At 29.0% G+C, this 15,070-nt stretch overlaps 2 protein-coding genes across 2 annotated transcripts; one reads left to right on the top strand and one right to left on the bottom strand.

Annotated features, from left to right (window-relative positions):
* Positions 1 to 173: 173 nt before the first annotated feature.
* Positions 174 to 5,018, top strand: Bmcp (uncoupling protein Bmcp mitochondrial). Its single transcript, XM_018445516.1, has 8 exons — positions 174 to 208; positions 303 to 388; positions 507 to 654; positions 937 to 1,216; positions 2,000 to 2,118; positions 4,162 to 4,222; positions 4,308 to 4,397; positions 4,535 to 5,018. Exons 2-8 carry the CDS (start codon positions 316 to 318, stop codon positions 4,649 to 4,651), a joined length of 888 nt encoding a protein of 295 aa, XP_018301018.1. The 5' UTR covers positions 174 to 208; positions 303 to 315; the 3' UTR covers positions 4,652 to 5,018.
* Positions 5,019 to 6,645: 1,627 nt separating this feature from the next.
* Positions 6,646 to 13,571, bottom strand: LOC108721128 (protein FAN). The gene is made up of 16 exons (XM_018445501.1): positions 13,508 to 13,571; positions 12,731 to 12,961; positions 12,369 to 12,561; positions 12,100 to 12,285; positions 11,909 to 11,980; positions 11,611 to 11,819; positions 11,364 to 11,526; positions 10,952 to 11,106; positions 10,502 to 10,680; positions 9,582 to 9,713; positions 9,240 to 9,446; positions 8,868 to 9,141; positions 8,424 to 8,654; positions 8,182 to 8,270; positions 7,245 to 7,496; positions 6,646 to 6,897 (listed from the first exon to the last, which is right to left on the bottom strand). Exons 1-16 carry the CDS (start codon positions 13,519 to 13,521, stop codon positions 6,800 to 6,802), a joined length of 2,685 nt encoding a protein of 894 aa, XP_018301003.1. The 5' UTR covers positions 13,522 to 13,571; the 3' UTR covers positions 6,646 to 6,799.
* Positions 13,572 to 15,070: the final 1,499 nt, after the last annotated feature.

The raw sequence follows: 15,070 nt of genomic DNA, 5'->3' as shown, positions 1-15,070 counted from the left end.
TATTCCCTCGCATTGTGTCTTGGGCTTTATCGAGGTAGAAGCCAACAAATAAGAAGAAGAAGAAGAATCTTCATTGGAAATTGGAAATGATGTGATATTGAGACTAACCTAAAATATATGCGAGAGAGAGAAATTTTATCAACATATTGTCTCTTTATTATATTAAGAATTTACTTGAATATTGATATATATGAGAAGAAAAGAAAAAGTAAAATATTTTACATTTATGTCGATTGTTTTTCTGTAACATTTACATTCTTTATTAAATCACATTTATATTGCTGTCTTTGCCTTTTAATAAGATCAAAACTGGTGATGGGAGAAAAAAATTGGAAGGATTGGAGACCTTTTGTATACGGAGGTTTAGCTTCGATTGTTGCAGAGTTGTGTAAGTGAATGAAAAATAATTAAAAAATATTCTTGCCTTATTGTTTGAAATCATATTTTAAATAACTCAATACTACATGTGCCGTAATAGTAAATAATTTTTATTTCTTTTATTCCAGGTACTTTTCCTTTAGACACGACAAAAACACGCTTGCAAGTACAAGGCCAGAAATATGATGAAAAGTTTGCACGTTTAAAATATTCTGGCATGACTGATGCTTTAATACAAATATCTAAACAAGAAGGAATAAAGGGTTTATATTCTGGGTAAGAGAAAGTATTTTATTGTGAAAAGTAATATATTGTTTAATATTAAATTTTATTTTATTTAAAATTGTTAATAATGATATTGTTTTAAATATGACAAAGATATTTCATTCAAATATAAAGAAATATTTAAGAAATGTTTTGTATCTTTTTCAGGTGAAAAATTTATACTATCACAATACCACTATCATTGGAATTACTTTAAAAATTTTAAACATTACCACTTTTTTTAATAATTAATTAGTATAATTAAATAATTAATAGTTAATTTGTTTTGTCTAGGATTAGTTCTGCAATTTTACGACAAGCGACATATGGAACTATAAAGTTTGGGACTTACTATTCACTCAAAAAAGCTGCAATTGATACTTGGGCAACAGGGGATTTAGTCACAATAAATATTGTGTGTGCAGCATTAGCTGGAGCTATATCCAGTGCGATTGCCAATCCTACTGATGTAGTAAAAGTTCGTATGCAAGTTACTGGCAATGAAAGAAATATATCTCTGTTTACTTGCTTTCAAGATGTATATAGATATGAAGGTGTTCGTGGACTTTGGAGGGTAATACAATCAATTTCAATATGTTACCATACAAATACATATACATATACAGCATACACACACGCATACCCCCCCCCCCATACACACAGGGTGTCTCACAACTATCGCATTTCCTCTTAAGGACGTACTATATTTTTGAGATAATTTCAAGACGAAAATCCTAATATAAAAATGTTGAGGCTATAACAGTTTTTAAATTAATCGCAATTAAAGTTCACTAATCACAGAGCTGAAATTTCGCGCGGTCAGGCATGATATGTACCCACTCCCTTAACATGCAATATATTTTAAAGAAAGTTGCTTCTGTTTCTGAAACCTATTTGTACATAGTTAATTTTTAATTATACACATGAGCATTGTAGAACAACCATAAAGCAAGGATAGTGAATGAAACAAAAATAGGCAGAAAATTTTTTGTTTATTTATTACCTACAATCTTTATTGTCTGTAACGACCGTGACTTATAAAAAAGTAACGATACAAGAGTAATGGAGTCAATTTCGTTATTCGTTACTAAAAAAAATGTAACGTCGTTACTTTTTTGTTACTAATAAAAAAAGCAACGGCGTTACCAAATCGTTACCCAAAAAAGTAACGAAAATGTAACGTCGTTACAAGTAACGCATTACTTCCCAACCTTGCTTAAAATTATCTCAAGAATACATCCTTAAGAGAAAATGCGGTAGTGTGAGATACCCTGTATATATACACATACATATAGATATATGTATATGCACAGAATGTATACATAAAGATGTACAAAGATTTTATTTTTTTATGCAGGGTGTTGGACCGACTGCTCAACGAGCAGCTGTTATTGCAGCTGTAGAATTACCTATATATGACTATACCAAGATTAAATGTATGAGTTTATTGGGAAATAGCGTTAGTAATCATTTTGTGTAAGTTTTTTTTTCATCACTAAATGTAGATATAACATCTACATAAAATATTTAAAATATATTTCCTAATTGTAATGGTAGACCATTTTCAAATTTATGATAACTATGGTAGTACATATGCTTTTTAACAAAAAGTTATTTATTACAGAAATGAAAGAGTCATTATCAATATGTTTAAATCATACCTATATTTATATCAATATGTATGTTCTTTATTATACTATTAATTTAGGATCGATTAACCCTTATCCGGACAGCTGAAACTTTTTTCTTTTAAAGTATTGTTAATGTACAGTATCTATATATATGATTTTTTATATCTGAAACTTGAGACACAGAATTAATAATTGTGAACTGCTATTTTAGGCGATTTTTGGCGTGCTTCTGGTATAGCAACCAAAAGCAACCGCGGTTGGGGCTGTCTTTGTCTTCTGATCCCTGAAAACGAAGATAGCTTCAACCGCGGTTGCTTTTGGTTGTTATACCAGAAGCACGCCAAAATTCGCCTTATGTATGTGTAGAAAAATTTGATTAGTTACGTATAGCTATTTAACAGTAATATAATACATTGTATATTAAAATGGAATGAAGTTTCTGTTAAATTCATGTAGAGCATTTTTTTAACGCAGTTTGCGATATGAGAGATTAAGTCTGAATATCTAAAAAATAATTCAATTATGATATTCATAAAATATAAAAAAAGAGAGTATTGGGAATAAGAAGGAAAGAGATAAAAATTTTGAGGATTTGTATGACAAATCTTGTAATTATTATTACAAAATTTGTCATACAAATTAATTTTTATTCTAAAATGCATCTTCCACAAGAGTATGTATTATGTATTTATTATTGAGTGTAGATTTTTGTCAATATTTTAGAAATAATTTATCTCAAATATAAACATAATTTATTTTGTTTTCGCTTACCTACATTTAAATACCGTATACTTTAATAACTAACTACTTAAAACTTTTCTGGATTATATTAATCACATCGCTTGGATGTTAATAAAGCTTACATAGAGGTGTTTTTTATATACCATATATACTTTTGTTTTTTTTTGTAACTTGCACATCTAAACAACATACTTTTTAATTTACTTATCGTTATTTTTAAGAATATATAAATATATACAAGTGTTAATTTTTAATATTAATAATCAAATTGCTGGTATTCATTAAGCGAGGTGATTAAAATGCACTTGAAACGGAGCAATAACTTAATTTATTAGCTGCTTGCACCAATATATTTAGCAAGATGTTTTGATATTGAAATAATTAATCGAGTATTTATCTCTCTCTTTTAATGTAGAAGTAATTATATTTTATTTTGGAACTAACATTTCAATTTCATTACATTTTTAGTGTTTACAATTTAAAGAATAATTGCGCAATTTTCCAAGTATTCCATATGTCGCACATTGTCACAGGAAAGGAGTAAAACTCTCTTAAAATTAAAATTTTATTTCCAGGTCCTTTGACATTGTCATGCTTATGGACACATGCGATAGACGGATTTTGAGATGACTAGAGAGGCTTGACACGGAAGCTGTGTTCAGCACTCTGTGTTTAGTTCAAGAATCGTTAAGATAATCGTCCAGATGATTATACATTGTAAACTACTTTGCAAAGATTTTTTTGATTAGCATTTATGCATTTTAGGCTTTAGGAATTTCTAAGATTACTAATTATTCATCATATAATACTTCCTAATTTTTCTACTGTAAAAAGATCCTATTTTGTCTATATTTTTATTTCTGTTCATGTTTGGAAACATACTTCTTCTCTGTTAAAATATTGACTATCATCGCACAGACATGGTATTATATATTTTTAATTTTCTATAATGCCTGGATAAGGGTTAATTTTGCTTTATAATGTAAAATTGCAGTTAAAAATTTTAAGATAAATCGAGAATATTGTTATTAATTAAAATTTAACAAATAATAATTAAAAATTAATTAAAAAGTACTTTTAATTAAATTAACATAATTTAAATATATTATAGAGTGAATGTGTACTTAAATGTGATTACATTTTTTAGATCTAGTTTTATAGCTAGTATGGGAAGTGCTGTAGCTTCAACGCCTATAGACGTAATTCGCGTAAGTAAATTATTATATATTTGTACAACATAATTGAAATATTTTTTTCTTTCAAGATAATCTTTCAAGATGTCTTTTTCTTTAGACCCGATTGATGAATCAAAAGAGAGTGCACATAGCTAGTAAGAAGCATTCACCATACATTTACAGTGGCAGTATAGATTGTTTGGTTCAGGTATAAAACTTCATTCAATTTATATATGTCATTTTATATATTTATATTTATGTACATATGTATGATTTGTATATTTATTATGCACGCACGCACAGTCTAGCATATCTATTTACGAGGAAAATATTTTTTCTATGTAGACAATTAAAAATGAAGGAGTTCTAGCACTGTACAAAGGTTTTATTCCGACGTGGTTCAGGATGGGACCGTGGAATATTATATTTTTTATTACCTATGAACAATTGAAACAGTTGTGATGCATCGTCGACTATTATATTGAATATTCAAATTTCTCACTGCGATAAGATTTGGAAATATAAAAATCATTATATTATGAATTTAGCATTACTATCTGATAATCTCAATTGTATATAACTCTTTAATTGTGAAAGTGACTATTGATTAGTTACTTTAATGCCATATAAAATAAGTAATACTTAAGCACATAAAAATGAATTAGACACAGCACTTTTCAGCGTTAAAATAATTGTAAAAATAGATACAAAAAATGAAAGTAACCAGAAAAATTTAAGAGCTTCCCAAAGTACAAGCTTCCACAAATTATTTTAATTGATAAAGACTACAAGTTATACCCCTACATTCAATATATTACAGTTTTTTATAGTTATGACGTAATCATACACCGTTATATTTCTGTAAATATTTCAATTATTTCGACATTTTTATACATAATTCAATTCTGCACAGAAAGTTTTTATATGTAAATCAATGAACAAAGTGTCAAAATATCATATGTGGAAACGAAAGTTCGAGGTTTGTGTTTGATTCGTCGCAATGTTTTGTAGAATACTAGTCATTGTTATCTACATGAATATAATAATGAATCATTGTACTTCAGTATTTTTACATAGCATTTATTGTCATATTTCTGGCATACACGCTAGTCACTTTAAGAGATTCTTGTAAAATTAATATAAGATAGTATTGGGCCGTATAAAGTTCGGGTATTAATTTTTTGTGAATAATATTATATAATTCATAATGGCCAATTTTTTTTTTTTTAAATCAAATCTTAATTTTTTTTCACAGCAGTTACACAAAACGGTATATTCTGTATACAGATATAACTTTCTATTTTAATTTCTTTTCATGTGAAATAAATATATATTAATCTATGTATGTATGAGAGTGGATATATTTATGTGTGTGCGCGCGCGTGCGTCGCACGCGCACACACACACAAATTTTTATACTCTTAATTTAAAGTAATGCCTATTTGCAACTAAACGTTTATGAGTTAATAATCCTGTATTATACACAATGATATAACAGCTTATCACAATATAAAATTATTTATCTTTAAAGATAGGAAGACTGATTCACACATAGGTAAGAAATACGTTTTGTAAACAAAAAGTGGAATGTAACATTACATGTCACTATACGTATACAAAGTATTATACAAAGTATTTTAGATTCACTAGGACAAATTTCAGGGAATGATAGATTCTTATAAAAAAAATTAACTTTTGTTAAGAAACTCGTATCGATACATTTTTAAGGAGCTACACATCTGATTGCACATGAGATATCTGACAATACTGTTTCATATCCTTTGATTTTGTTTTTGTAAAAAACTAACAAAATATCAATACTGCTGCTGTTATTGCACAATCTATTAGATACTTTAGAGTTAGTCCGAACAAAAACACATAACTCCTTAAAATGTATTAGAGGATACAGGCTCCTTAATAAAAATTGATTTTTTAAATGAGATCTACCTTTATGTTTGTCTCATGGGACCTGAAATCTTGTATTTATATATAATTTACATAAAAATTTTGATACTAATATAAAAATTGGTATTCTATTAAAAGAATATTCATTACATTCAACTGTATTTTTTTTACATTCAATGTATAAGTGTGTATATTTATGTAAGAAATATAAATCTTATCATTAAAGAAAAAAGAATCTCAGAAGTTTAAAAATACATAGTTTACAGGAAAGAATCTTTTTTTCTGTTTATTGAATGTAAAATATGCACATATTTAAAAAATTCAAAAGTTTGTGATATATATTAAAAATCTAATATGAGTTAATTTAAAAAAAAAGAATCAATTTAAGAGCATACAGTACCATTGTAGATATTTTTGTATGAGCATCGTATGCTTGTAAATCTTTTAACCTTTTTTCTTCAGATTACTTTAAATATGAGACTTTATATTATATACAGTTCCAGAATATCCTGTTATATATAATAAGTAATAAAAATATTATGTTAGGCCTCTCTACATCTATATACAGGATAGACCATTTTAATCAATACACGCGAATATCTCGAAAGAGAATATTCGCATGTATTGATTAAAATGGCCTACCCTGTATATTTACATATTTATAATTTTTCTTATACATTGATAGTGATTATTTGTAATACTGTGTCAGTGATTATGACATTTCCATACGATGACTTTTTTATCTTTTCCACCTGTTATTATCAAATTATTATCTGCAGTTACAGCTAAGGCGCAAAGTGGTCCTGAAAAGATGTATGTTATAAATTGTCAACAATTAATGTATTGTGTAAATTCTATTGTGGCTAGCTGCGTTCGGTTTGGATGCTTGTGCACTTTAAGTGCTTATAATCATTGTTCTATCTCTATCATTTATTATACATGAAACAAGAATAGAAGCACTGAAAGTATCCTTATCGAATGTAGCCTCTATAATAGAAAAAGGAGAGAGAGAGAGAGAGAGAGAGAGAGAGAGTTAATATAAAATAAATTCAAATATCAAAATCTTACTATAAATTATTTTAAGTAAATATATATATATATACATGTCGTACTATAGTAGTATATAATAGTAATAGCAACAAAAATTTACCATCGTGGCAATGTATTTGCGGAATGAATACAGCCTCCTGATGACTCCAGATATTAAGATTTCCATCATTATCGCCTATTAGCAAGAACATTTCCATCCATGTTAGCGTCAATGGTTCGCTTTCTAAGCTGATTGAATATATCTGAGTACTTGTTTGGACATCGATTATATTTAAAACTTTGTCTTCTGCACATGATATCACACTGCTGCATTGTTTATCGAAAGTTACAGCGTTTACTCTGCATGTGTGACCTTTATACAATAAATGACAACAGATATTAATAGGTAATAGAACCTTATAGCGAATTCGGTCACTTGCACTACACTAGATCAATGCATACTCTCATACTAAAAGCTGCTTTACATGACATTAGTAAAGTTAAATGTAAAGGTACATAAATATTTTAAACGGTTAATTATTTACTAATGATATTGTCAATGATATTTAACAAAATATATGTCTATCATTTCATTGTCAAAGTTATATGTATCACTGCATGATTATATTGTATCACTGCATTGAGATATTTTATATAGAGCAGCTTTTAATATGCACTGATCCAGTGTAGTGTGAGTGATCGAATTCACCATTATTATTTCATTTTATAATTAAAAAGTATTTTTAATCATAAAATATAACTAAAAAGCAATAAGAATTAAATTAATGTTTGCACGTAGCGATATACATTAAATATTATTTTTTATAAATATAGAGATTTCTTATAAAATCAGTAAATCTACCGTAGGAATACTAAACATATTTTTAACCTACAATTAAATAGACGTAAAGATATAAAAAAATATAGAATTGTGTAAAGATTTGTATGAACTTATATCTCATCACAATTTCTTATTCACGTATTATATTGCAACTATTTAACATGGCCATTTTTAGTAATTTTAAGCACAGCATGAAAATAAAGGAAAATATATTTACCTTTAATAGTTGATTGTAAATTGTAATTATTCATGCTCCATAAACATAATTCGCCATCTTCTGTACCAGATACTAACATAGTATCGTCTCTACATAATTAGTATAAGAATTTATTTGATTTATAAGTATGAAACAGTAATATATCGTGTATATTATTAGCAGAAATTAATTTGTTATTTAAGAAGTAAAGTTCTTATCTTTGTTACGTACTTATTATAACACATATAAGTGATATATCTTACCTCGATATATTAATACAAATTACTTTAGAATCATGATCTAATTGTGCGATAAAGCATTCCGTAGGTTTAATTTTTGATCCAGAAGTGTATCCATGCCAAACTTTTGCAGTGCAATCCCATGATCCAGATATAATCACTTGATGAGTAGAACTCCATGCTAAACACGATACAGCATCTTCATGTCCTTGCAGAACATCAATTACTCTGCCAAATTCGATATCGTAAAATATCCTTAAAAAAAATATAGTATGGTTAAAATTTGTAAGACTTTCGAATCATTTCGTATATATATAGAAGATGTGTATAACTTTAAATTTGTATCACATAAAATTTATATATTTAACATTTTATCTAAAAAAAATCCATGAAAATGTACATATAATTTATGTATAAATAACTTTATATTTTTATTATAATTATAGAATTTGATCACTGTTATATTACAAAGTATTGTCCCATGATCCCGCTACAAGAATGTTTCGTTGCGATAGCGTATAGTATGAGATACAAGATGACAGTGACAACGAGGACAAGGTAACACTACGTGTCAATTTCTTCTCACTTATGTTATACAATTTAAGCATTCCATCTTGCCCTACTGATATAATTTCGTTACTCGTTTTATTTTTTTGTACAATACTGGTGACACAGTCTTTATGTGCTTGAAATATTACTAATTCAGTAAAATTAATTGATTTTTCGTTTACACATGCACTACCTGGAAAATTACAATAATATTTAATATGCTATACTATATCCATGTATACATGCGCATTTGTATAAATAGCTAAGAAAGAAGTATGTAAGACACAATACCTGAAGTTATTGAGTCTGGTGAAGTCAATAATGTTTCGCTGTATAATAAATTTGGAGCTGATGTCAAACGTTTGGGATGAGGTAAAGTGAAAACTTGTTTTGGTATCTGCCCAAACTCCATTATTTGCACTTCGAGACCATGTCTATCATTTATATCTCGTATAGTATCTAAATCTACTGCTCCTTCATAACACAAATGGAAAAATACTGCAAAGAAAGCAAATATATATCGTTTGAAAACAATCATGCTCTATAAATTTTAATGATACTTTAGATTAGTATTGTAATTTTTTTTGTTTCTATTGTATATATATCGTAAAAAAATACAAAAAATCGAATTACCATTGTCAGCCTTATCAGCTTCAAATCCTCTTTGTTTATATCCAAAAATTAGGTCAATCCAATGATGAAGATTTTGAGAAACGTAATCGCTTTCTAAGGCATTTCTCAATTGTTGTACAAAATCGGCTGGTCCTAGATTATGCCAATTAATATTAATTTTTTATCTTAAATATTAAATATTTATAACATTATAATTATAATCATACAATTGATCACATATAAATATGATGCAGAATTGATAGTTACTTTGTAACTGTTTGCAATAAGAAATACTTCAAGAACATTGCCTCGGTAGTTGTAAGAGATGCGCGAACTTCGAGCATTTGCAAGAATATGGCGATCTCCATTATGTGTCACATGTTTGTGGAGGTCGCCATGTTCTTGCAAATGCTCGAAGTTCGCGCATCTCTTACTTGAGGATCTCTAGGACGCTCATACGGAATATAAGAGATCCGGGTTCGACTCCCGGCCGAGGTAATATTTTTCGCAATAAATTTAATTACAGTTTTTTCAACATATTAACATCTTTGAAATATGGTGCCTGTTTGAGCATCGAAATTATTAGAAATTAATTTAATTCGCGAGATTACTACAGTGTTTTAATTGCGTTTATATATAGTCCGAAAATTTTTCGACGCGCAGTTTGTTAGACTACAAGTGTGGTATACTATATATGTATGTCAAGTACATATATAGCATATTTAGTGATTTAAGATTTAATTATTTAAGCATTTTAAGATCTAGCTTCGACCGATATAGGGTTCTAGTTTATCAATTGTGTTCTTCAAGAACATTGTTAATGAATAAAATATTTCTTAGAATAAAACGTTTTATCTATTTTGAAAAATATGCAAACAATGGCAATTAATTGTTAATATAAGTGACTAATAATAATTAGAATTAAACATCTCTCATCTTACCTTTTGCCCAAGGAGGTAGTTGTACATCGCCTATTTTTGTACCATCATGTCGGTAGCCAAAGTCAATACCATAATTATTCACTAGAAAGTCACCACCATTGCTCGTGTCATAAAACTCCGGTATCAGTTCTTTAAAGTCAGACATGTTCACCAAAACATTTTTCCATACGTCGGCTATACTGTTAGGTGTTTTTGTTCGTAAAAGTGAAACATAAAATCGTTTCTGCACATTTGACAGAGTAATTATGTACTTTTACAATATTTGAAGCATTTCTTATTTCTGTCTTTTCTTATGAAATAAATACATAACCCATTTTCCTTAAATTACAGTGTTTCTAGCATAATAAATTTTTTTTCATGCATAAATGTGCATTGCTATTATAATTTATTAATATAATTTTAAAGCAAATAAATATCGAAAAGTATTAAACGAAAAAGTATGATATATACCTGTTGAACATTCTATCTGGATGATCAAATCTTCCGTTTTGAAGACAGAGCATATACTGAGGATATTTCCGTACTAGGTAAAACAGTACAAAACCTGGTGCACTATAATGAGAACCATATAAAAACTTCGGATCAGACATTTCCGAATATCGTTCCTATAATAATACAGGTATATGAAAAAGATATTGGTTCTTTTAACGTATTTCATAAAAAATGATGAGAAGTGACGCACAAAGTAATGGTGTGGAAAAATTGACTCAATTAAAATATTAATAATACTTATTAAAAATTATAGATTTAATTTAAGAAATGCTTGAAGAATGCTTGAAGGTATTGTAAAAAAATTTTAGAATGTTTTGTACGTGCGCATATTATGTTACGAATATTTAATAGGAATCTAATATATATGTACTTTCAGCCTCTCTAGACGAGTAGGATTTAATGCGCCAATAGGTTTTGAAAGATCTCTATAAACGTTAACATCATTTAAATTTAACATTGAAGAAGTATAATCTTGTATAATCCAAGGCAACACTGGATATTGCGTCAAATCATGAAATGTTCTGTCCGCCAAACTGAAAAACAATACAATATAATTTAAATATATTCTTTCACATATTTGGATCAACAATAATTAACTTTAAAGTCTTAATAATTACCTATTTACGTATAAAATGTAATCATAATTCGATAAAGATCCATTTTGCCATCTCATTGTCATTTGATTTTGTGGTACAGTTTCAAGAGAAACCGTCGATTGTTTAAGTAAATTTTCATATAGTTTGTCTCTGCCATCTTGATTTTGAAACGATAAAAATAAATGTTTAATTTTGCTATCAGTTTGTCTTATCCATTTAATTTCCAGACCCTGCAAACGAATTATTAATATAGCTCCTCTTTATAATAAAATTCTATTAAAATTGTATAGTAGGACATTAGAGATTATAAAATATTTACCACTTGTCGCAATAAAAATCTTCTTTTTATAATATTTCGTATATCTTTCAATTGAATCTTAAGAACAGGATGCTAAAAATCAAACATACTATAATTAATGCACAATAGTACTTCCTCTTCACACTTTATAAAAAAAGATTCCAACAAAAAATTTTGCTTGTAGCATAATGTGAAAGAAACTAAATAATTACTTGATCCATGTTATTATAAGGTTGGAAATAGATCCTCGAGTTGGTCAATAATACTCTGCCTGGATTTATTACAAGTGGCAAAACTTTATTTGCTTGTGTTTCTAAAATCACTTGTTCATATAGATCCTCAAGCCATGATGTATCAAATGATACACGTGATTGTCTAGAGTGTACAATAGCCATAATCTTAAAAATTAAAAGCATCATTAAGATGACTTTACTACAATTCTTTTAAAACACATTATCTAGTGAATAAAAAAGAATATTACCATAGCATTTTGTTCTACAGTTATTAAACTCGCTGCTCTATGCAACTGCAGGATCTGTGAAAGACAATCTTCTACTTTTGCATAATTGAAACAAAAGTGGAATATAGTATTCTGATGTATAAATCTATACGGTGCTAATATATTTTTCTCTAACATTTCCACATGTTGCTTACATTCTATTGATAGTATATTACTGCAACATAGTTAAACATATAAATGAATAAACAATTGTAATAATATCAAAATATAAAAAGAATTGTACAAAAACAGTACTCTGTTTTTTATTCTCTCTATTTTATACTATATAAATTTTTCTTTATCAGTTACATTTATTTTTATAGCTATATTCAAAATATATTTACCTTACTATATCATTGCTTAACGTACACTGTTCGATTGATGTAGTTTCTTTAAGTTGAAGTTTAATTAATGGCTGATTAATATCTTTATTTACAAATACTAAAGATTTAGAGCATAATTTTAATCTTCCCTCCATCCACTTATCTTCAGAAAATTGAGTATCTAGCCTTTTCATTTGAACACTATAATCTTCAAAAAATATTTCTCCTGGTTCCAAAAGAAGCATTGTAAACCTGTAAAAAAAGGTTTGAATTTTATGTCTTCATGTTACATTTTCATAAAAATACACTTGTTTGATTTTTTCTTTTACATAAAAAGATTTAAAATCGTTATTCAACATTATAAAAAGAATAATTGATTAATGATTTAAAGTATCTTGTTAACGGGTTTGAAACATTTTCATTCCAAATATTATATAAGTATAAATAATGTTTTAAAACTAAGAAATCTAAAATGTTTATAAGACCAGTATATTTATCAAAGATCAAACATTTATCAAATTATATATTGTTTACATTACATAGGATTAGAATATTTCTGAGGTGACGTCGAGGAAGAAAACAATTACCTAACTTTCTATTTATATTCATATTATTTATTCACAGAAATCTTAACCTAAAAGATAACACTTAACGGTAAAAAACTTTTAATCTAATATAATTTCGCAATTTTTTCTCAGTACAATTTTTTCATATAAAAAATATAAGTTATACAAATTTCAATTCGCGAGCATTTTTCTGATAATTTTATCTATTAAAAACTTGTTAATATTTGCGTACCTTTCCTTCTCCATCGTCGCATATAAGTAAACAATACATATATTACAATATATATAATTAATATATAATTAACTGCTGGTAGGAGCAATAAGGAAAATTAACAGGGAAATTTTATTATTATATAAGTGAATGTGAACACTCGAATCAATTTTAACAAAACATAACTCAATCTCAACGAAAATGATAGATGACTAATGACCAAACTGTTAAGGTGCATTCACATGCAAGCGTTAAGGTAAAGTTCCATGGAGCCAGTGTAAAGATGAACGCACAGAGAAATAGAAGTAAAGCCTGATTTATAATGGCCGTAACCTTTAACTTATGCCGGTGCCGGTAAAGTTTATTCAATTTAGGATTTCAATGCTTTCGTTCATACTAATACGGCAAGTTAGTATGAACGAAAGCATTGAAATTCATTTCGACATGTTCCATAAGTTCGGCTCTACAATAGGTGTTTTAAGACTTAAGCTGTAAAAAATTGACCAATCACAGTCGAATTCGAGGAGAATAATCGACTGTGATTCATTACGACGAAAATCGGATGCAGTGTGAATCCAGCATTATGGCTTAAGGCTTAAAACCCTATTGTAGATCCGGGGTAATAAGTACCCTGATGCGCAAAGTGTCATGTGATCGTAAATATTTCTCTGATTGGATGGAGTCTCTCGTCTCTAAATGTAGTGCTGCCATATGGTAAACTAGAAACGGTGATAGATCGGTCGAAATGGTAGGAGCCGACGATTTGCGCGTGACTGACTGTACGACGCGCACTGCTACTCTCTGAGGTCTTTCTTAGGTTTTTACCTATGGTCGTTCTCGAAGTCCCCTTCCACCAACCGTGCCGCTGTTGGTGGGTGTGAGGAGAAGCGTCAGGTACGTTCTAGAGATACCCGTGTGTATTATCCGGGTCTGCCAGCAAGTCTGTTCAAAATGATTATTGGACAAAATGAAGTTACTGCGAATGTGAATGGCTGCGTTCAGCAGACTCAACAGTTTTGCAACCGTTTTATGATTGTCTGCTGAGATAGGACCATTCTTCTAGATCTAAAAGTATGATTCAATTAGCGCGAAGGAAACTTCCAACAGTTGCAAAACAAACGTTCTGCTGAACGCACCCAATAAATCGATACCATCCTACTCAACACCAATCAACTTTCAAAATTAAGTTCTGAAGAACTCGACCGTGGTGGACGCGTTTTGGATCGGGTGCTTACAATCAAATATTTTTGAGTGTTGTCGACTTTGGCTGTGCAATTGCTTCCTCCTGATGCGTGTCCGCGAATTGGCTCGACTCGTGCGTTCGTCCTGAGGCGCGTTATCTCGATATGCCGTAGATGCAGGCGCCCGTGTCCGTTCGGGCAACGTCATTTTCGCGGGCATTAGGTTATTTTTTGCTACTGTAATCCGTGATCACATTAAGACGTGATCTGAACGATTAGATACCATTAGGACTAAAATTCGCCCGATTTCTTACAACTGTACTTTTAAGCCCAGTGTCCACGATGCTAGAAATCCGTCCGAGATCTCGGATGAAGAAAGAATTGACCAATCGCATTGATCATG

This window comes from Mycetomoellerius zeteki, unplaced genomic scaffold (genome assembly GCF_001594055.1).
Source record: "Mycetomoellerius zeteki isolate Tzet28-1 unplaced genomic scaffold, Tzet1.0 scaffold162, whole genome shotgun sequence".
Taxonomy (NCBI): domain Eukaryota; kingdom Metazoa; phylum Arthropoda; class Insecta; order Hymenoptera; family Formicidae; genus Mycetomoellerius; species Mycetomoellerius zeteki.
Note: the sequence above shows the minus strand (reverse complement) of the source record. Positions and strands in the feature narration are given on the sequence as shown.